Source organism: Malus domestica, chromosome 09 (assembly GCF_042453785.1).
Source record: "Malus domestica chromosome 09, GDT2T_hap1".
NCBI classification, from domain to species: Eukaryota; Viridiplantae; Streptophyta; class Magnoliopsida; order Rosales; family Rosaceae; genus Malus; species Malus domestica.
In genome coordinates, this window is record NC_091669.1 from 886,375 (window position 1) to 907,139 (window position 20,765).

Here is a 20,765-nt window from a genome sequence, read left to right on the forward strand (position 1 = left end):
CATTCTGGCGTTGGAGGGCTCGGCTATAGGGCTAGCAGGTTGGCTGCTGTTGGCCAGCCCTTTGGCCGGTTCTCCCATTTTTTGCCCTATAGGGACCACGAATCATTTGGTTTAGCCCTTGGTTAGAGACGATTTTCATGTCAAAACGAGTTTTTAGCCCTATGACCCTTTGACCGGATTGGTTGGAGATAACCTTATATTGAAGTTCGGTTTGGAGAACATATTTTTGTTTGTGCACACTGCTCAGTTAGTCATGATCTTGACCGAACTCGGCTGCTTGTTTCGGCTTATCACCACCGAAAATTCATCAAACCTTCCGATCCTGATATGTCGGAACATTTTCTCGAAACCAAAATTTCTCCAAACATAAATCTTGAAAATAATGGTTCCATATGGAGTAGAGTTTTGAGGGCTTTGGTTCTGGCGTGAGTGGTGGGTGAGATTAATTGTCCTTTATTGTCTTTTCAGACGAAAACATAACTAGAATTAAAACTTACACTAATTTTTTGGGTGCCAAGAGTTAAACGGTGGTGTGGCTAGAAAATCTCTAATATCAGTTGTTTTCAATATGTAATTAATCTGTAGAATGTCTCGCAAAATCTGCAATAAAAAACAATTAAATGCTGCAAGAAAAACACATGAGACTTTTGTCTTTCAGAAAAAATAAAAGTTCACTGCCTGAATACAATCACAGGAAAAGAAGAGTACATTTTTGCTACTCATATAAGACATTATGATTCTTTCTTACCAAAATTCCTTACCAAATTTTCAGGTCTTAGTTTTCGTTGTCCACTTAATGCTCTAGTGTATCAACAACACACGTTTTGAGACTAATTTGGATGCATACCATCGTTGTTAATGTCATCATTACAAGTTGAAAGGAAACTTGGAAGACAAGGAAGATATCATTACGTTGGTCTAGGTGAAACAATTACTACATGAATGATACAATCAATTTTTGGTCGCAATAGCGCAATAGTTTAATAAACATTTGTATGTGTTTAAAAGTGCACTGCTTGTCCAATAGACGATCAGTCTCCTTTATCAGACATTTTTCCCACCAAACCAATCTTTATCCCATCACTTCTTCATTTTTTGGACCATTCATTAAGGATTTCGGCTCCTTGAAGCATAGCATTTGCTAATGCTCCTAAGATTATGTACAGACGACGATATGTGGGGCATAGAAAATAAACATGCATGTTGATTCCATTAGTGAATGATTTGGTGGTAATTGAACCACAAGCAAAGCTAAGCAAAGCAACTTATAAAATAATTTACATATTTATGGTTGATTAGTAATTAGAGACTTCAAGCAAATATATGTGGCTTCAAGACAACTCTTACTTATGCAGAGTTGGTTAATTATAACTCAAGGAAAAAGACACTGCAGTTGGTAGCTTGCTGTGGTGATAGAATTTTTATCTTTGATATACTGCATTTCAAGTTTAAACATTTCTCTTTCCTTTAGTATAGTAAGATCGTTTGTAAAAAAAAAATTGAGCATGAAAGTTATTTGAATGAGAAATTATTATCGTACAATTTTTTTCTTCTCCTCTTACGCACTCAATGTTTAATTCTAGTCATTGAATCAAATAAGTAAATAGAAATAATGGACAAAATTAAATAGAATATGGAACAAATGTGATGATCATTCGCATTTGAAATCTTATAAAGGTCCACAAAATGTTTATATTAAGCTCCAACTTTCTTCATGATAGCAGAGTAGGTTGTCCCATGTGTGAAAGTGAATACCACACGTGGTCCACTTCACCTGATTTGTGTTATCCACGTATTAGACTTGAAATTTTGCCACAGTGAGGAGGCATGTTGAGAGTGAATCCCACGTTCGGGAAAGGAGGAACATGCATATGCATATAAGTAATTAAGGTACTTCTCATATTGTTAATTGATTTTATACTGAAATCTCAACTTCTTCGGTTTTGTGCCCTTTTGGCAACCGAGATACTTTACACACAAAATGGTCTCCAAAAGTTGGAAAACTAATTATTTGAATTAAGAAATCCGCACTGAGAAAATGTTAGGTTAAGACTTAAGACTGATTTGTCCAGGTGGACAGTGGTTAGGCTTAATTAGGAAGAAAAAAGAAATAATTAAAAAGGAACAAAGCTAGGGATCATGAATTGGTAAAGAAGCAAACACATTAGTTGTGCCAATTGTGGAAAACAACTTGAATGATCTCCAGTCTCCACCACCAACACACCGGCCGGCCCAAGATTCTGAGGGCCCAGTTAGTTAGTTCCTCGTCAGGGTCAATTTTGAGGGCCCAAGCAAACTAGTGCAAAATTGAATTTAGTATGTCGAGAACACGGTCTGGTACATTAAGTGTCATATTACAATTGATTGATTTTTTTTTAAAGTTTCCAACCAATTATATTATTACACTTGATGTACCAAGTTATGTTCCTAGTACACTGAAAATCTCTCAGTAATTAGGACCTTTGTATAAAGTGAACACTCCTTCCTCCCGTTAATGGGGTTTATATTAGAATGATCAAATTAGCAAAGCTTAACATCTAAATCTCAAAATTCGCTTTGGAATAATTTACCCTAAAACTAAAAAGAAATACTTATTTGCAGACTTGGCAAAAAATTGTAGACTTATGAACAAGTTGACTAAAACAATATGCTTCATGCTTTGTACACAAATTTAAAAACTCCTTTATCGTAGCTTATATGCATGTAATCATACCCATTCTTTTAGGATTTAAGAAAATTATAATCACTCACCATTTGATCTAACAGTAAGTGATAATTTTAACTTTGTAGTTATACTTTCTCTTCCATCGTTAGATTATAAGACCGAACTATAGTTGACCAAAATAGTTTTGAACCATAGGATCTATGAAAAATTGAACTCGTAATGTAATATACAAAATTCGAATATAGATAGGAAACTTCGTACTAACATTAATCTTAGCATGCATGCACACATATGTCAAATATCTGTGTCGATCTCAATAAGAGAATTAGTGTTTCACATTAATTAGTTCACGCTTAATTTGAAAAAATTTGCTCATAATTTTGGCATATGAATTTTAATTTATTTTTATTTGTTAATTTCATACCATTCATCGAGGATTCAAATGACCTACAGATCGAATCATGCGGCTGAATTGTTGCGTATGTGGAGACACGACCCAAAAATTTAGATTTTATATTTACTCTCTCCACAGTCAAATGTGTCTCACATATATTGCGTATGCGTGACACTTAATTTTTTATACAATTTTGGACATGTGTTTTTGTGTGGGTCACTTCGTAATATACTTCAACGATCCGAACTTTTCTATTTTAGATCTTCTCCTAAATACCAGTTCATCAAATTTGAAACCGTATGATTATGGGGATTAAGGATTTAAGGTTTCTTTGTAAAACTGTATTTGTCTATTTTCTTTACTACAAATGAATGTTTTAATGATTTTGCATTTGTCTAATTAATTTTTTGCAAGTATGATTTATGAATGATGTTCTAAAAGATAGACGGTTTAGATCGTTAGAATATATTACGATATGAGTCCCACAAAACGTGTCCCAAAATTGTGTAAAAAAAAGTAATGTTACATATCAGCCCTGTATTTATATTATCCTATATATAATTAGTTTACCGTTTGAATATGCATGCAAGTATGATTTATGAATGATGTTCTTAATCTAGTTTATCTTCTTCTTCCTTTTTTAAGTAAGAATAATTACAAAGAAAATGATTAAATTTTATATAGTTGATCCTAGCTAGTAGTAGATCAGCTCAACCTTTAACTGTTTGGTAACTGTCATCAGTATCAAGGAGCTATCACTAACAACTATATAAGGACATTGTTGGATTCATTCGTGTAAGCATCTCTTTATCATATTTCGAGACTAATTAATAAATACTACGTTAATTAATCTCATTGAGTCAAATAAGATCAAATCAGAAAGAGAAAACAAGCTAGGTGATGGTCCAAACAAGTTATAATTTTTTCAATAAGAAAGAATAAAATTACAAGGAGGAGATAGAACAGCAACCCCCACCGGAGAAGTCAAACTGCTAGGCATACAAAGATTCATGAGGCAAAACATAAAACCAAACTTGCAAATCATTTTGTAGCATGTCCTCTGATTGTAATTGCGTCCGCCACGAAGCTGCCAACAAATAAGAAGGATCTTACTAAGATCTGAAAGAGTTATATTAGGAGAATTGTCATTGCAGTTTAAAGTAGATAACCGATATCAATATACTCATTGATATTTTTACCGATCGATTCTAATATTTAAACATTGATTATACCTTGTTGGTAGTAAATAATTAATACGTAATTGCATATCCTGAAATGTCCACGAGCAGCTGCATGACAGCCACGTCTGTTATTGGATTTTGATCAATTCTCTAATTGAAGTATAGTGTGTCAAAGTTGTCATATGGACATTACTGTCAGTTTATCCCTAATTTCTATTTTCTGAGTCTCTAATCTCGCGAGTGGTTGTGTATGCGACAAGGCGTTGAACCATCCACGCATTGCATGGAAGATACACGCACACACACACACTGCAATTGCTTCGCACGTGTGTATATATATAATAGTAGAAGAAACTACCAAGAAACCCTCCTCCTCATGGATCAGATCAAAGATGCCTCCATTGAAAATATCAAGCGTTCAAGGTTCCAGACTTTCCAGAGAGAGACAGAGAGAGAGGTGGCTTCTTCAGTACTCGTATTGAATTGACTGCACGGTAGACATACAGAACCATGCATGCATGCAGGCAATAACTTTATTCTGCCCTTTTGCTTTCACTCTCTTTTATACATGGCTTCAGATAGGCCAAATTAACACCTCCGACACCAGCTCGTCAACAACTACTCGGAAGACCATGAACTGTCGAGTACTGGTGCTGTTAAAGATCTTCTAGACATTGCATGGGGTGCCTGCATTGTGTATATACATGTATCTCTTCGTGTCCCGTACATAACGGTGTTAGTATGGACTGTGTGTGCCTTTGTCCCCGTATTACATGACACCGACATGTATTTTATATTTCATATTTTTGGCATGTATATATTTACATGTTTAATTTTGCATTGGATGCTCATATACTAGGCCATGCTACCACACCAGCAATTTTGTTTTCTTCACAGTATATAGTTCGCTAATAAATTTAGGAGAATAATATGAATCTCTAAAGAAAAGAAATGGTGCGGGAAGGTGTTGTAACGGGTAAAGATTAGAATATGTTACAGTTCAGTTTGCTCTAATGCAACTTGAAAAAACTAAATAGAAGGTGTTTGATGAAAATTGTCCGTGATTCAAGCCAACTCAGGAGTTATGTTAGTCAAGTCACTAGTCTACTAGCATGGTGACATGAGTAAATCTTCGATAAGGCTGTTTGATTAGAGCTACTTACTCAATAAATATAATGAACGTTACTTATATTTTAATGCATGAAAAGTGATATGAAAATGACACACAATATCTCATGTATAACATAAATATACCCCTTTTGATAACAATGCATGGTTGAAAATTTTGAGAATGAAATGCATATTTTTAATGTGAGATTCACTTCTATATGTGAGAAATAACAATGATACTCCTACATTGTATTCCAATCATGGTAAGTAAACAAGCTATTAGTGGAATAAATATGAGGTTGAACGGAACCAAAATACACGGAGTTAATACAATTGTGAGATGCGGCCTACAAATAACTTAGTTAGGGCATACGTATGAAGTTTTTTTTCTAGTGATACTGACAAAACTCAAAGAAGAGTAACTTATATAACACGGATACGCTGTCATACTTATAACTAAAAAAAAAAATACCGTGTAAAAGGAAACATACATTGTTATTTTTATTGACATAAATCACCAATGTGACTTTATAAGCGTGCCATATAAAATCCTTCTCCAATTCAAGTCCAAACAAAGTGACCAACTCACATTAATGCAGTATGATTATTTTTTCAATGTACTGCGAACACAATCTGGTACGTCAAGTGTCATAATACAAATTGTTAGATATTTAAAAAACAAATTGTCAATCATTTGAATTATGAAACTTAGTATACAAGGACGTGATTTCGGCAAAATGAAGAATCTCTCCCACAGAAGCCTTTGGACCACACGACCTTTGGGTTAAATAATTTAACCCACGTCTTTCCTAACCGTGGTTAAATCAAAATTTAAAATTAAACGCTCCCGATAAATTTGCAACCTCTCCCCCTTCCCTCTAGCGCTCACTTGAAGTTTTCTCTTCTTTATCTCGCACTCGAGTTTGCAGCACCAGAAAAGAAGACCGCCACTCTCCAAGCTCAAACTCCGCCACGTGTTCGCCGGAAAATGACGGTGTTCTCCGGCAAACAGGTGTTCCCGGTGGACTACGAGGCCGAGGTTTCGCAGCGACTTCTCGAAGCCTCGCTCTCCGGCGACCTGAAATCGGCGCTGGAGTGCGTCGCCGATCCGTTCGTGGACGTCAACTTCGTCGGCGCTGTGAGTCTCAAAACGAGAAAGTGTGAGGTGCTGTTGCGCGACGAGTCGGCGAGCGAAGTCCGCGTCGACTACGAGGAGTTCAAAACCGACGTCACGGCTCTGTTCCTCGCCGTTCATGCTGGAAACGTCGCTTTGGTGAAGAAACTGCTGGTAATGTGTGATTCAAGCTTTGGTTGTAGACTGTGTTGCCAGATCACTGTGCTTGAAGTCGAGATTTGAATGTTTTTTCTTCACATTGTTGATTTCTCACCGAATTTGAAAGCTTTTTCTGTTTAAATTGAATTATTTTGAACTATTTATGCAATTTTTACGATTATATCAATTGATTTGAAGCTTTTTTTTGTTTGGATTGTAGAATTTGAACTGATTTTGAAGTTGTATTAGTACTTCATTGAAGGAGATTGAATCGTTTTCCGCTTAATCACATTCTCTGCAAAGCATTTTTCATGTGTTCACAAAACTAAGAATGTGATAGATTGAATGGTATTATGTCTGCCTGCGAAATTGCTACTGTTTCTGGCTTTGTAACGTACTAAGGATTGGCGTTTTCTTGAGTCGCAGAGCATTGGAGCTGACGTAAATCAGAAACTCTTCAGGGGCTTCGCGACAACGGCAGCAGTGAGAGAGGGCCACCTTGAGATTCTAGAGATCCTACTGAAAGCTGGAGCATCTCAACCGGCTTGTGAGGAAGCTCTGTTGGAGGCAAGTTGTCATGGACATGCTAGGCTCGTGGAGCGGCTTATGGCCTCTGATTTGATCCGGCCCCATGTTGCTGTGCATGCTATCGTCACAGCCAGCTGCAGGGGGTTTGCTGATGTGGTGGACACTCTCATGAAGGTAGAGCGTCGTATTCATTTTCCCATAAGAGCTGTTCCGCAGCAACTTTCTGAATCCCACAGCAGATAGCATATAGTAAATTTGGAAAACTTGGTGCTGAACCGAGCGCAATGATGTTCTAGGGTTCATATATACAGCTGACACTCTCATGAATTAGAACTATTACGATACTTAACCAGATTTTATAAGCACAATAACATTGTCCGTCTTGCTCAATTGCAGTGCGGTGTGGATGCAAGTGCGGCTGATAGGACGCTACTTCAATCGTCTAAGCCAGCTCTTCACACTAATGTTGACTGTAGTGCACTTGTGGCTGCAGTTGTGAGTAGGCAGGTCCCCATCGTACGTTTGCTGCTACAGGTGATTCCCACATCACTTTCAATTTGCTTAGTTTAAATCAATGATGATGGACATATGGACAAGTTAAGGGTGAGCCGGCCAGGTTGTTTTACTGTCAGTTTCCCTTCATTCTTAAGCCTAAAAACGTATCATTAGATTGATCAGATACGACCCCGAAACCCATAATTTAGCAATAGTAGAGAAGTAATTTTCAAACTTGGCTAGTGTAAGTTAATCTTCCGCTGCCGGTCTTAAGCTCGGATAAAGGAGGAGGGGGAGTGCGTTAAGTAGTTGCACCTCGAATCCCTCTTATATGAATCCTAAATGAAATTCCGCTTTTTTTACCCGTCCTTTGTGTCCTGGTGGTTTCATGAACCTTACATTCCCACCAGGTCCAGGGTTCGACAGGATCAACCCCACTTAATGAGATAAGGCTTAATTGTTGTAGGTAAGTAATTTTCAACTGAGATTCCAACCGTAGGCCCCCTCTAAGGAGGTGCATTAACCTGGACAGCTGGATTTGTACCTTTCAATAGGGATAGAGTGGTACACAGTTCTATGATTGCAGTAAGATCTAAACAGAAAATGATTCTGATTCTATCCTTCTGACAGGACAATAGTACTGTTACTGTTTCATCTTCTAAATTACTACTGTCCTTGTATCCTTCTTCTATTCACTCCACATGACTAACAACCCTCGCTTGTTCTTTGTTCCAAAACTGAAAAATTAGGCCGGCGTGAGGACGGATGTCAACGTGAGATTGGGAGCATGGTCCTGGGACCCGGCTACGGGGGAAGAGTTGCGGGTTGGGGCAGGGCTGGCGGAGCCTTATCCCATTACCTGGTGTGCAGTAGAGTATTTTGAAGCAAGCGGTTCTGTCTTGCACGTGCTCCTCCAGGGCCGTTCTCCGGATACCCCTCATTGTGGAAGAACTCTCCTGCACCACGCTATTCTATGCGGTAATGCAGGAGCCGTCTGCGTGCTCTTGAGTTGCGGTGCCAATGTAGAATCACCCGTTAAAACAACCGGTAGTACCATGTTTAATCCGATACACATGGCTGCCCGCCTTGGCTTGCCAACAGTCGTTCGATGTTTAATTGAATCGGGATGTGATATGAACTCCAAGACTGATTCCGGCGAGACAGCTCTAATGATCTGCGCAAAATACAAGCATGAAGAATGTCTCAGAGTATTGGCGGCAGCCGGTGCTGATTTTGGCTTGGTTAACGCGGCTGGTCAGTCTGTTAGTTCGATTGCCAGGATAGCTAGGTGGTCCCTTGGTTTTCAGCAGGCGTTGATGTCTGTAATAAGGGACGGAAAGATGCCCAAATCCAGCAACTTTTCTGTTTTCTCTCCCCTAATGTTTGCAGCTCAAGCCGGCGATATTGAGGCCTTGAAAGCCGTAGTTGTTTCAGGAGAATTTGACATTGATTATCAAGACGGTAAAGGTTTCACGGCCGTTATGATCACTGCTTTGAAGGGACACGTTGAAGCATTCAGGTTTCTGGTTTATGCAGGGGCTGATGTAAAATTGTGTAACAAGTCTGGTGAGACTGCAATTACTCTGTCAGAAATAAGCCAAAACCGTGACCTGTTTGAGAAGGTAATGCTCGAATATGCACTAGAAAAGGGCAATCTTTACGCTGGAGGGTTCTACGCTCTGCATTGCGCAGCACGCCGTGGGGATGTCGATGCAGTCAAATTGTTAACAAGTAGGGGATATGATGTGAATGTCCCTGACGGAGATGGTAACACTCCGCTCATGTTAGCGGCTAGGGAAGGTTATGGTCTCGTGTGTGAACTCTTGATCTCTTACGGAGCAAACTTGGATGTCAAAAATGCCAAAGGTGAAACACCGCTTTCGCTTGCGAGGACAAGCCGCGGTTTGAAAAATGATGCGGAGCGGGTGATACTAGATGAGCTAGCTCGCAAGCTGGTGCTAGGAGGGGCGCTTCTCCGGAAGCATACAAGGGGAGGGAAAGGAAGCCCTCATGGGAAAGAGGTGAGGATGGTGGGAGCTGTAGGGGTGCTGTGCTGGGGGAAGTCAAACCGGAGAAATGTGAAATGCCGGGAGGCGGAGGTGGGGCCTAGTCCAGCCTTTAGGAGGAATAGGAGGAGCCAGAGTGATGCAGATGAACCCGGAGTGTTTAGGGTGGTGACTACCAAGAACAAGGAGGTGCATTTTGTGTCTGAAGGCGGAGTTGAAACCGCCAAGCTTTGGGTGAGAGGCATAAAGCTCGTGACCAGGGAGGCTCTTTTCGGTAAACAGAGGGAGTTGTGAACGGTGGTGACCGGTGAAGTAGGATGGTGTATAGAGAGGTTTCCAGGAATACTTCGTCTTGAAGTATTTAGAAGTAGAGTCGATTTCTTTTCATTGTAAAGGTTTTGATCCCGCAGTTGTATGTTCTCGTCATAAGGGACATCGAAAACCAAAAATTAAAACTGAAACAAAATGATTACCAAGCGGGCCATTAACTGGTTTGAATCGAAACTAAATCTTTGTAACCATTGAAACGAACTCGGGTAGAGCTCTTTCGGAAGGGAGTGGGATCGAGCGCCAAACAGATTCAAAATACACCGAAAACACCACCTTTTAGCCTGAACTGATCTCCTTCTCCTTTGCCTTGCATAACTCCTCTGCTGTCTTGACAAGCTTTTTAGTCAACTCATCAACCTGGAAAATGTAGCCATTCCGAAAAACCAATGAGCAAAACAAAAACTTGCATCATATCAATTAAATTTTCTGCAATAACCGTTGGATCCAATTTTGAATTGAACCTAATTGGATATAACGGCTCTAGATGCCGGAGTATGCCATACTCCGGTGTATTGTAGCCAAACCCCATATCAATTTGGGAGCAGTTTGTTCTTAAGTTAAACTCACCTCTTTCTCCCATCTTTTTAAGTCGTCTTTGGAGTAGTTTTTGGTCAACTTTTTTATCGTATCCATTGCCTGTAAAAGAAACCAACAACCTATTTAGCAGAGCTGGCTGTGATGGTGTGCAAGTGATGCCACCGCACAGGGTCCCCAATTCAGAAAGGCCCCCGATTACGATTTTATTTTACCTGTAGATATAGTATAAGTTTTTAAATTTGCAATGATATGCCAAAGTCTTCTCATAGCCCAATTGTCTTCCGCTTCTTATCCATAATCCATGTCCATGAAACTGGGTTCGACTGTACCCGGCGCCTTTTTTTTTTTTTTTTTTTAATTTTTTGGGTATGTGGTGTTTATTTAATGTTTTATTTTAATTTCTTTTGTGTTTTATTTTAATTGTTTTGGTATTTAAAAGAATGAGTTCTGTTTTAATTTTGTTTAATTTAAAGCATGGTGTTTCAAACCCAAAAACATAGGGGATGTAAATAGGTACCTAACAGCCACACTAAGATTTTTGTTTTCCTTACATCATCTCAATTATATGTGATCATAATTAAATGTAAAAGAAAACATAGCAACAAAATGTTAGACCCTCTAAGGGCTTTTTATTGGGTATGTTAAAATAAAGAGTTTCGAATCCAAAAACATAGCACCAATTTTTTTTCTTTTACATAGCAAATAAATATCTAACCACAGAAAGAAATTTTTTCTTTAACTCAATCTATAAATAATCATAAAAAATAAAATCTCAGGACCCCAAAATCTCAAGGCCGGCCTTGCTATTTATTTGTGCTGCAAAGCGGCCAAACTTTAGAATCCGTATTCACATTGTCACATCCCGGCCCGGGGTGGATCACTTCCCGGGCCCGCTCCACCACCGTAGCATGATATTGTCCGCTTTGGGCCCCGACTACGCCCTCACGGTTTTGTTTCTGGGAACTCACGAGCAACTTCCCAATGGGTCACCCATCATGAGAGTGCTCCGGCCTCCTTCTCGCTTAACTTCGGAGTTCCAACGGAACTCGAAGCCAGTGAGCTCCCAAAAGGCCTCGTGCTAGGTAGGGATGGAAATATACATTTAAGGATCGCTCCCCTGGGCGATGTAGGATGTTACAATCCACCCCCCTTAGGGGCCCGACGTCCCCGTCGGCACACCACGGCCAGGGTTAGGCTCTGATACCAATTGTTACATCCCGGCCCGGGGTGGATCACTTCCCGGGCCCGCTCCACCACCGTAGCACGATATTGTCCGCTTTGGGCCCCGACTACGCCCTCACGGTTTTGTTTCTGGGAACTCACGAGCAACTTCCCAATGGGTCACCCATCATGGGAGTGCTCCGGCCTCCTTCTCGCTTAACTTCGGAGTTCCAACGGAACCCGAAGCCAGTGAGCTCCCAAAAGGCCTCGTGCTAGGTAGGGATGGGAATATACATTTAAGGATCGCTCCCCTGGGCGATGTAGGATGTTACACACATACCAAGAACGAGTGATCGTTCTACATCCCTCACTGTTTTGGTCTTCAGTACTACTAATGATACATTTCTTCCTGAGACCACCAGACAAGAGACCAGGAAACTAGAGATATTACTAATTGTCCAATAGTACTGGTAAATTGCTCATCGCAACGAAGGATCATTTCTTACTACAAAGTATTTTGCGTTATTAACATGTATAAACTTGCAATTGAAGCATGTGATGGTAACTGTGCAGAATATCGTCTAGTTAATCTGTTAGATGGATATCGTGCAATGAAATATGCAATATATTACAAAAACAAAATTTACTTCTGTTACCTTTTGGCGAGCTCTTCGAATACTCTGCTTGCCATCTTCAGAGGACTTGGTAACCACTTTACAGATAGCCTGGTAGGATACGTTCACTGATAAGATCTTATATGGTAATTATCAAGAACAACAAAAACAACGACGGGAAAAGCAGTTGTAAGTCACCCGAACATGCTCTTTCGTCAATCTGGCCATCACAAAAATTAGAAGAGATAAAATTAGTCAAGTAATCAAACACATGGCTGAGTCCAAGTTAGCTTGGCGAATATTTTCGAGTTATTATTAAGAACTAAGAGGCTGAAAAATTATAAAAACCAAAAATTCATGACAGCATGAGTGACAATCAGATGCCTGCTCACGGGGGAATAGCTGCAACCAACCAGTCGGTCCCAGTCCACCTTAGGATTTAACCCCAATGGAGATTCAACAATGGCAGTCTCCAAGCTTGATATGGCCTGCATAAGATAGTCAGGTTATTGGAATTTTTTTTTACCAGATGTTTACGATCTCGCTTATCCCAACCCGAAGAGCAGAAAAGTTAGCTTATTTCATTTTGAAAGCTTGGAAAATTACATCAAATGTGTATACAGTCTAAAGTTATTCTAAAAATTTCCGTATCTTCTTTCGAAGTTGGCGATGCATCTTCATCTACAGAGCCAAATATAAACATTTGAGGGAAAAATGTACTTTTGAGATTTACCAAAATCACAAGCCACAACATACAAATACAACAAAATGTTACTGGAACGCGCATGCATTTGCTTCATTACCGTTGAATCAAAAGGGTGGATTGATAAAGTTTTTGAATCAATGACCGAAACAGCGGCTATCTGATGCAAGGGCAACTTCACACCGCCGGTTTCCACAATGATGTGATCAAGCATTCCTGCATAAACATTTCAGACAACTTAGAACAGTAAGAACCAAAACTGAGTAAATGAACAGTGATTTGGCACCGGAGGAACTGAGAGTGTACCCGGAGCTGCTCTTCCGGTACGCAGTTCGCTTAAATCGGCGGTTAATGCTGCAATATCCGCCTCCATATGCAAGGTGGCGTTCGCCTTGATCGTTGGCCCCATGTTTGGCAAAATTTCAACTGTACTCGCAGCCGATTCCTCTTCCTTTTCTTTTTCTGAAAATGTGGAAAAATTGGAAAATCACATCAAAAGAGTGAAGAAGTTACATATGAGAGAGAGCTGGAGATAGAAGGTACTTTGATTGCGGCCTTTGGCGAAGCCTCTGCGGCTTTCTCTGAAGAATTCAAGGCCCGGAAGAGAGAGAACCCTGTGCGGTGGCTCGGGGTTGCATTGACGGAGATTGCGACTGAGCAGCTGGGAGCTACGGAGGAGAAAGAGGTCCCGGTATGACAGCGCGCGTCTCAGAAAGATCGACATGGGTGGAGCTCTCTAGGGTTTTAGATTTTGAATAAACCCCGCCGCGCGCTGCGAGGCCTCAGATTTGGGCCTCCAAGCAACCATATTAGCCCATCTCTAACCGACCCGGCCCAAAGAATCATTGGGCTAAAAATAACTTGGAATGACATGAAAACCGTCTTCAACCGAAGGCTAGACCAAATGGCTTATGGGCCCCACCGGGCCCAAACCCCCAAATCAAGCCAGCGGGCTAGCCATTTCCACCTAACCAGTCAGCCCTCCAGTGCCAGAATGTCAAGCTTGACATTTTGCCAGCCCTCCAACTCAACCCATATGAATGCCAATTGCCTGGTGTCAGCATAACGCCATCTAGCAACGGCTAGCTAATGTCATGCTACCGTCAGGTTACTGTTGAAATTTGAATATTTTTTATTTGGACGAATTTAAAAAAAAAATCTAATTTTTTTTCTTATAAATACCTACACCATTCTTACAACATTGAAAGCTAAAGATAAGAAGTGTCACGTAGATAAGAATCCTATCTAAAATTTGCACAACCAATTACATCTCAACACATGGCACACGAAATCCTATTCGAAAAATTACTAAGATTACATAAAAATAAAAAATATGGAGAGTTACTTACTATAGCGACACGTGCCACTCGAAATCTTATCCGAAAAATTATTGAGATTACATAAAGATAAGAAATATGGAGAGTTACTAACGTTAGAGCCACGTGTCACTCGAAATCATATCCAAAAAAATTATTGAGATCATATAAAGATAAGAAATCCAGAAGCTTATTCATTTAACGACAAGTGACAATAAAAAAAACCTTATTTTAATATGGTAATTTAATTTAATTAACCATATTAATTAAAATAAAATAATAAATTATGTTTGGTCTATGGCCCCTTGGCCCCTTCGGTTGAAGATGGTTTTTTGTCAAATAGCTATGTTTGGTCTATAACTTTTTGGTCTCCTCGGTTGGAGATGATATAAAATATAATATAGTATTATTTATTAAAATATAATTTCTTGCCAGACTATAAAGCTAACGTTTGGTTAGAGATGATCTTATAATCCTAGCCGAGGAGGTGAAACAAACGGGGCGTTTAGTACCGAAAACCACTGTTGTAAGTCGTAACTAGTAAGTTTGCTCTTCGAAATTTGAGGTCAGCGCACAAAAAATGCAGGTCTTGGTTTTTCAATGATTGGTCGGGTGGTTAAAGTTGGATGGTGGAATGACACGTAGTAGGCACTTTAAAGCAAAATATCAAATTATCTTCTTGGTCCTGGCGTTCTTCTGTCTTTTCCCATTTTAGCATAAAGTTTTAACTTTTTGTTTCCAAATTCAGATATTTTTCTTTAAACTTTTTTATTTTATTTTAAATATAGTAATTCAATTTACACCCTACCAATTTCTTTCCCTTTTATCATTTATGTATTTTTGTTTTTAGGAATATCATTTATGTATTTGCAATAAAAATGGTATCTCATGCAAATTTGGCTGCCCATCATTTATGTATTTTTGTTTTTAGGCGATTCATTATCATGATTTAGTGTGATGTATGCTCACTATCCTAATTATTACTGTTAGATGAGTTTGAATTTCGAGATTCGTGTAGTGGATAAACACAAATCTCAATATTCAAACTCATCTAACGGTAATAAATAGGGTGGTGAGCATACATCACACTAAATGGTGGTGAGCAAAAATGCATTCCTAACTAATTGGCATTTTAATTTTATTCTTTTGTTTAAGTACTACTCTATTTTAAATTAATTCAGATTATGGAAACGTTAAAAAGTAGAATCTAAACTCGCGTGTTTTGGAGCGAAGACATCTATTCTAACCACTGTGACTGCGCAAAATGGGTAAATGTGATTAAATATTTTTTTGTCACTAATTTAACATTTAATTTTGAAAATAAAAAAGATTTTGCTAATTTGTTTTTTTTCTTTTCGGTCTGAGACTTGCAAGGCACACTACACCACCAGTCGACCGTTTCTTGTCTTTTAACTCCCTCCCTCCCTCCGTGGCCCGCACTTACATTTGTTAGCAGGTTGCTGACATAACCGCATTCCTCTGTTTTTTTTTCTTTCTCCTTCGATCTCCGACTCTGAAGAGAAGCGAGCACACTAACCAATCGCAGAGAGTGAAAGGCTTCAAGCTTTTCAAAGGCGACGATGTTCTACTCGCAGCGCCTGCTGTCGAGAAAAGGGCCGTTGGGCGGCATTTGGGTTGCCGCCTACTCGTTCAAAAAGCTCAAGAGGTCGCAGGTCAACCAGACCGACATCTCCTCCTCCATCGGTTCGTTTCCTCTCTTCTCTTTCTCTCTTCTCATATTTTGGTGCTTAATTATGCATATTTGCATTGACGTTGATCAGTTTTGTTATCTGGTTTCTGGGTTTTCCACTAACTTCTGTTATCAACCATCTGGGAAAATTTTATTGCTGTAGTAATTTTTGTTGTTTGGAGAAATTACAGAAAATTTCGAAACAGAAGTTACCAGAAAATTTTCCAACAACAAAAGCCGTATCCCATTAAGTGGGGTCGATTGTATAAATTCTAGAATGCTTTTGCGCAAAGTCTTTCGCTAGAAGAAACCGAATCACTTATTGGCGAAAAGAAAATTGCAAATTGCTTCTTGGACAGTCTTACTTGCGTTTCGGGTTTTGGTAATGCAAGGAGAAGTGGATATGATATCTGGGATTTTGAAACAGAACTTGAAAGACTAACAGATTACATAATCTTAAGTAAAAGTATTATTTCAACTCGATCATGTTTATTTAGAGTGGTAGTTTTCGGATGGGATTCTGTCCTTTTAAAGTGTTACATTCATAAGGGTTGAGGACATTCGCTTCGAGTTTATCAGGTTTAGTGTTGGGAAAAATCATGCATGTTATTCAGCATTAAGCCTGGATTGTCCTGAAACCGGATTCTGTTGCCGCAGATGAAATTTTGCAGGATGAGTGGGATGCTGTTGCATACAGGGTACTGGCATACCTTCTTCTTGGCGTCGTTCGAATATACTCTAAGAAAGTTGAATATCTGTATGATGACTGCAGTGAAGTGCTGGTTAAAATCAACAAATTTGTAGTCAGTACAAAAAAGAATGCAGACGCAGATAAGCTGCGTGCACCTTATTACGCTGTTACGCTACCTGATAGGTTTGAACTTGATGCTTTCGATCTGGGGATCCTTGAAATTGAAGATGTCAGTGGGTAAGCTGTGTAACTTATAAAACTGTGTGAGGATATTCCTGTATTTAGTACTCGTATTTAACATGTGTTTTTCGATTAATTCACAGAGGCAATATGGTGGCTGATGAAGAAATCACAATGAAAGGTATTAATCTGCGGTCTCGAATACTATTTTACTTGGTCTTATTTGTACAGTTTTACATGATTCAGCATGATATGAAACAGATAGTGCGCAGGGGAATGGAAGAGGACAATTTTATTCAGAAATGGTACGTCACTTGATCATTCTTCGTCTTTAAACTTCGATGTTATTCACGTTTCTTTTTCAAGCCGTTCATTTTCGTGTAACAATTAGTTCTTAATGATTTCCAAATTTCCTCATAAGCATTTTCATAGGTTTGATTAATTTGTATTGCGAACATGCATATATGACTGCGTTTGTGTTTGCGCAGCATGATTACGAGGAATTTGGTGCCTGTGACACCCCAGCCAAAGAGTATGTACAATCTTTCCAGATGCTCAAATTCTAGATTAGTTTTGCAATATTTTCCTTTTATCTTATGTTTGACAGGTATGTCTTATTTCAGTGTACTTTCGTCTCACTGGTTGGGTTTTGACACGGAGCTAAGAGCATCGAGTAGTGGAACCAAGTCAGCGGCAGTTGTGGCGAAGTTTCAAGAGAAGATGTTCTATCAAGAAGAATGCGCTGACCTAGAAACAACTTTTAGAGTTGAGGACGAACCTCCAAGACAAGTTAAACCATCTGGTGAAGGTCAAGAAACTAATGTAGCACTTTCTGATGTTGCTATTCGAGGACAAGCAAACCCGGGGGAAAAGCTTCAAGACCTTAGGTTGTCTCACGAAGGTTTGAACCTTGAGACATTCGATGGGACTGAGAGAGAACCTTCCCACCATGTTAAATCATCCAGTGAAGGTCATCAAATTGATCGGGAGGAGATTATGGAACCAGATTTGGTACAACCAGAAAGTCAGACATGTCCAAATATAGTACAAGACCATAATCTAATCACCGTAGAAGCTGGCATGGAAAAGTTGCAGAGTTGTACAGTTTCTCAAGAAGAGTACATGGACATTGATACATTTAATGGGGCGAAGCAACCTCAAGGACTTGTTTGTTCATCTGGTCAAGCAAATCATAACGATGGAGAGCCAAAAAAATTACCCGAGATGATTTCACCGGATAGTAAAGAACGTCAAATTATCATGCAAGAAGATCGAGATCCTCTCTCTGTTTCATGTGATGGAACTCCTGGTGTCAAAATCCCCGATGCAGGTACAACATTGTCAATTCCTTAGTTTTATACGTCTGTGGTAAAGGGCTTATTTTGCACCCTAACATACACAATTGGACGTTATTTTGCGTGGCCTGTCACTTTTCTAAATTCCATCTTATGCTTTGCAATATATGCGAAATTAAAGCTTTCTCGCGTTCTTAACAAGTTTGTCTGAAATAATTTCTCCTAATGCAGGTGCACCAAAGTTTATGGTTATTCATACACCAGCTTCTAAGGAGTTTGCTCGATTTTCTAGGAAAAGAAAATGTGTCATGGATGATATGATAGTCCTGCCTAATGAGTACGCAACGGTTTACTTCCCCTTTACATGTGTTAGTTGAAGTGTTTCTGTTTTGTGTATTGATAAAATCGTTCATGATAAAATCGTTCAGGATGCTTTGGCTATGTTTTAATGGATTATAAGTTGACCGCGGAATGTAAATTTGCAACAAAAAATTTCACAGGGTAATCAGGAAAAGCATAAATGATGCAAGTGACTTGGTTTCTAAAAGAAAGAAAGTTCCTCAAACTGCCCTTGCTATCTGGAAAGCCAGTCGAATTGCAAATCTTTGCCATGATTTCTCGGAGCCATTGATACCTGGTAATTTTCTATCATTATTCACTTTATGTTTCATCAGTCCTGGTCCTCGTGGAACCGTTGCTAACCATATAGTTTCAGCTGCTGTTTCGCGAGAACTTAGATCCATCTTCTGCAAAACGAAATTAAAGATTACAGCACCAGCCGAACCAGTTGCCCCTCCAGAAAAGTTACATGCGCCAGAATCTCCAAGTGGTGTTAAGTCAGAGCAAGTAGAAATTGCACCAGAAACACCCGTTCTTCGCTCACAATCAGTGAAATCATTTGGGACTCCAAAGAGCCCTGACGCTGTTGACATGGAAATCTTAACACCTGAGACATTTGGAGAGAGAGAGAAAGAGGAGCCACCCCTGGGCAGCAGGGAGCAACCTGCCCCATCTGGATATGCAGAAGAAGTACCATTTCTGGACAGGGATCAGGAACATGATTTTAATTTGTTGAATGAGGTATAGTAATAATGATTGCGTTTGCATACCGCCTAGCCATCTCGCTAAACCTTTCTATTTGTGGTACTAAACATCTTTAGCGCACGTAACAAGCTCGCACATACCAAACTAAAGGTCTGAAATGAGCATGTAGGATGTTGATGCCGCTACACGTTATTAAGTTGCTTCTCATGTGGTTCCAGAATTGAACCAGTTTGTATCTTTCGTTGTTCCTTATTTTTCCTAACTTTGTTATTTCTATCTTGCCCCAGGACATTGATTCATCCGAAGGAGTCAACCCGCAACTGGGTGGGAGTCTCAAATTGTTTTCATTAAGCTAAGCTTCTACTTGTATATTTTTCTCACTAACTGAATCTCGAAACCATTTTTTTTTTGTTGCAGAGGGATTGTCTGGGAGAACCAGGTATGGTGGATCGGCCCCCTGAAACTCTTTTTGGCATAAATGTCAGGGTTATTCATTCTTTGTACAATTTTTTCTTCAACATGTTAAACTTTGTGCATACAGACTGGTCGCAAGGTGCTTGCATAGACGCTTTCCAAATTGTAAAAATGGAGGAAAGGAGGAAGTGAACTTGTTGGAGGTTTCGAAAGGAGGAACAAAGAAAGAAACTGCAAGGCTGTTTTACGAGCTACTGGTACGATCTTTCTGCGCTGATATGGTGTAGAATCTTCGTTTAACTACGTCCACGAGCCAGCTTCATTTTAGTTGTTTTAGAATTCATGAACCGAAATTGCAACTTTCAAACATGCCGATGCAAAACCTTGTGCAGCACGTCATTGTCTTTTCTTTTTCTGCAGGTGTTGAAGACTCAAGGGTATGTGAATGTGAAGCAAGATGTTTCCTATGGTGATATACTGATCTCAAAACGTCCGAAACGGGACAAAACGTGGGTAGATGACGATATGGTCAACAGAGGCACCTCAGAAACTATGTACGTGCGTGCATAGCGTTCGGATCGTCCTGCGTAAATTGTAGACGGCGCTAGTTTTCGTAGTCGTATGGTCTCCTTTGCAGCAAGTTTATTAGTTGTACGCTACGATGCACGGATACTTCTGTTTGGTTCTGTAGCCCGTATCCGATACTTGATCGGATACGATAGTTGCCCGATACTCACGGATACTCATCCGACACCTATCTTGGTTGATGGACACGAATTTGACACGATGGATACGCGTATCCTACATTTAGAATATTTGCCATGTCGTGTCGTATTGTATCCCTATATCCGTATCCGTATCCATGCTTCGTACATTTCGGTGTTTTTTCGAAAGGTTTAGCCATTGTTGATTCAAGTTTCAAAGACTCTCAGCAACCACCGTGGAGCTTATTTTTGTTGAATCTCCAATTCTGTAAACCCATTTACCAATTCGGTCCAAACCGGGCCCAGTCAGAAAGGTTGTAGCCATAATTTGAACCGGTTCGAACCATGCTTGATCCTAGAAATATTTTGGTTAAGTACTATTTTCAGCCTCCCGCATATTTTATATTAAATTTTTTACCATCAAATTAAATAAA

At 39.5% G+C, this 20,765-nt stretch overlaps 3 protein-coding genes across 3 annotated transcripts; 2 read left to right on the forward strand and 1 right to left on the reverse strand.

Moving 5' to 3' along the window:
- The first annotated feature begins 6,232 nt into the window (after positions 1–6,232).
- Positions 6,233–10,173, forward strand: LOC103442724 (uncharacterized). Its single transcript, XM_008381538.3, has 4 exons — positions 6,233–6,638; positions 7,050–7,325; positions 7,548–7,685; positions 8,396–10,173. The coding sequence occupies exons 1-4, from the start codon at positions 6,339–6,341 to the stop codon at positions 9,944–9,946; spliced, it is 2,265 nt and encodes a 754-aa protein (XP_008379760.3). The 5' UTR covers positions 6,233–6,338; the 3' UTR covers positions 9,947–10,173.
- On the reverse strand, positions 10,102–13,752 carry LOC103442723 (uncharacterized). The gene is given in 9 exon segments (XM_070827364.1): positions 10,102–10,339; positions 10,550–10,618; positions 12,337–12,405; positions 12,493–12,514; positions 12,687–12,706; positions 12,708–12,782; positions 13,098–13,213; positions 13,304–13,459; positions 13,541–13,752. Coding segments are annotated over 9 exon segments (789 nt in total). The 5' UTR covers positions 13,722–13,752; the 3' UTR covers positions 10,102–10,258.
- Positions 13,753–15,755: 2,003 nt separating this feature from the next.
- On the forward strand, positions 15,756–20,674 carry LOC103411301 (sister chromatid cohesion 1 protein 2-like). The gene is made up of 13 exons (XM_029107557.2): positions 15,756–16,017; positions 16,661–16,931; positions 17,018–17,055; positions 17,136–17,179; positions 17,363–17,406; positions 17,498–18,204; positions 18,401–18,506; positions 18,670–18,806; positions 18,885–19,249; positions 19,501–19,537; positions 19,631–19,652; positions 19,755–19,884; positions 20,048–20,674. The coding sequence occupies exons 1-13, from the start codon at positions 15,894–15,896 to the stop codon at positions 20,195–20,197; spliced, it is 2,175 nt and encodes a 724-aa protein (XP_028963390.2). The 5' UTR covers positions 15,756–15,893; the 3' UTR covers positions 20,198–20,674.
- The last annotated feature ends 91 nt before the right edge of the window (positions 20,675–20,765 follow it).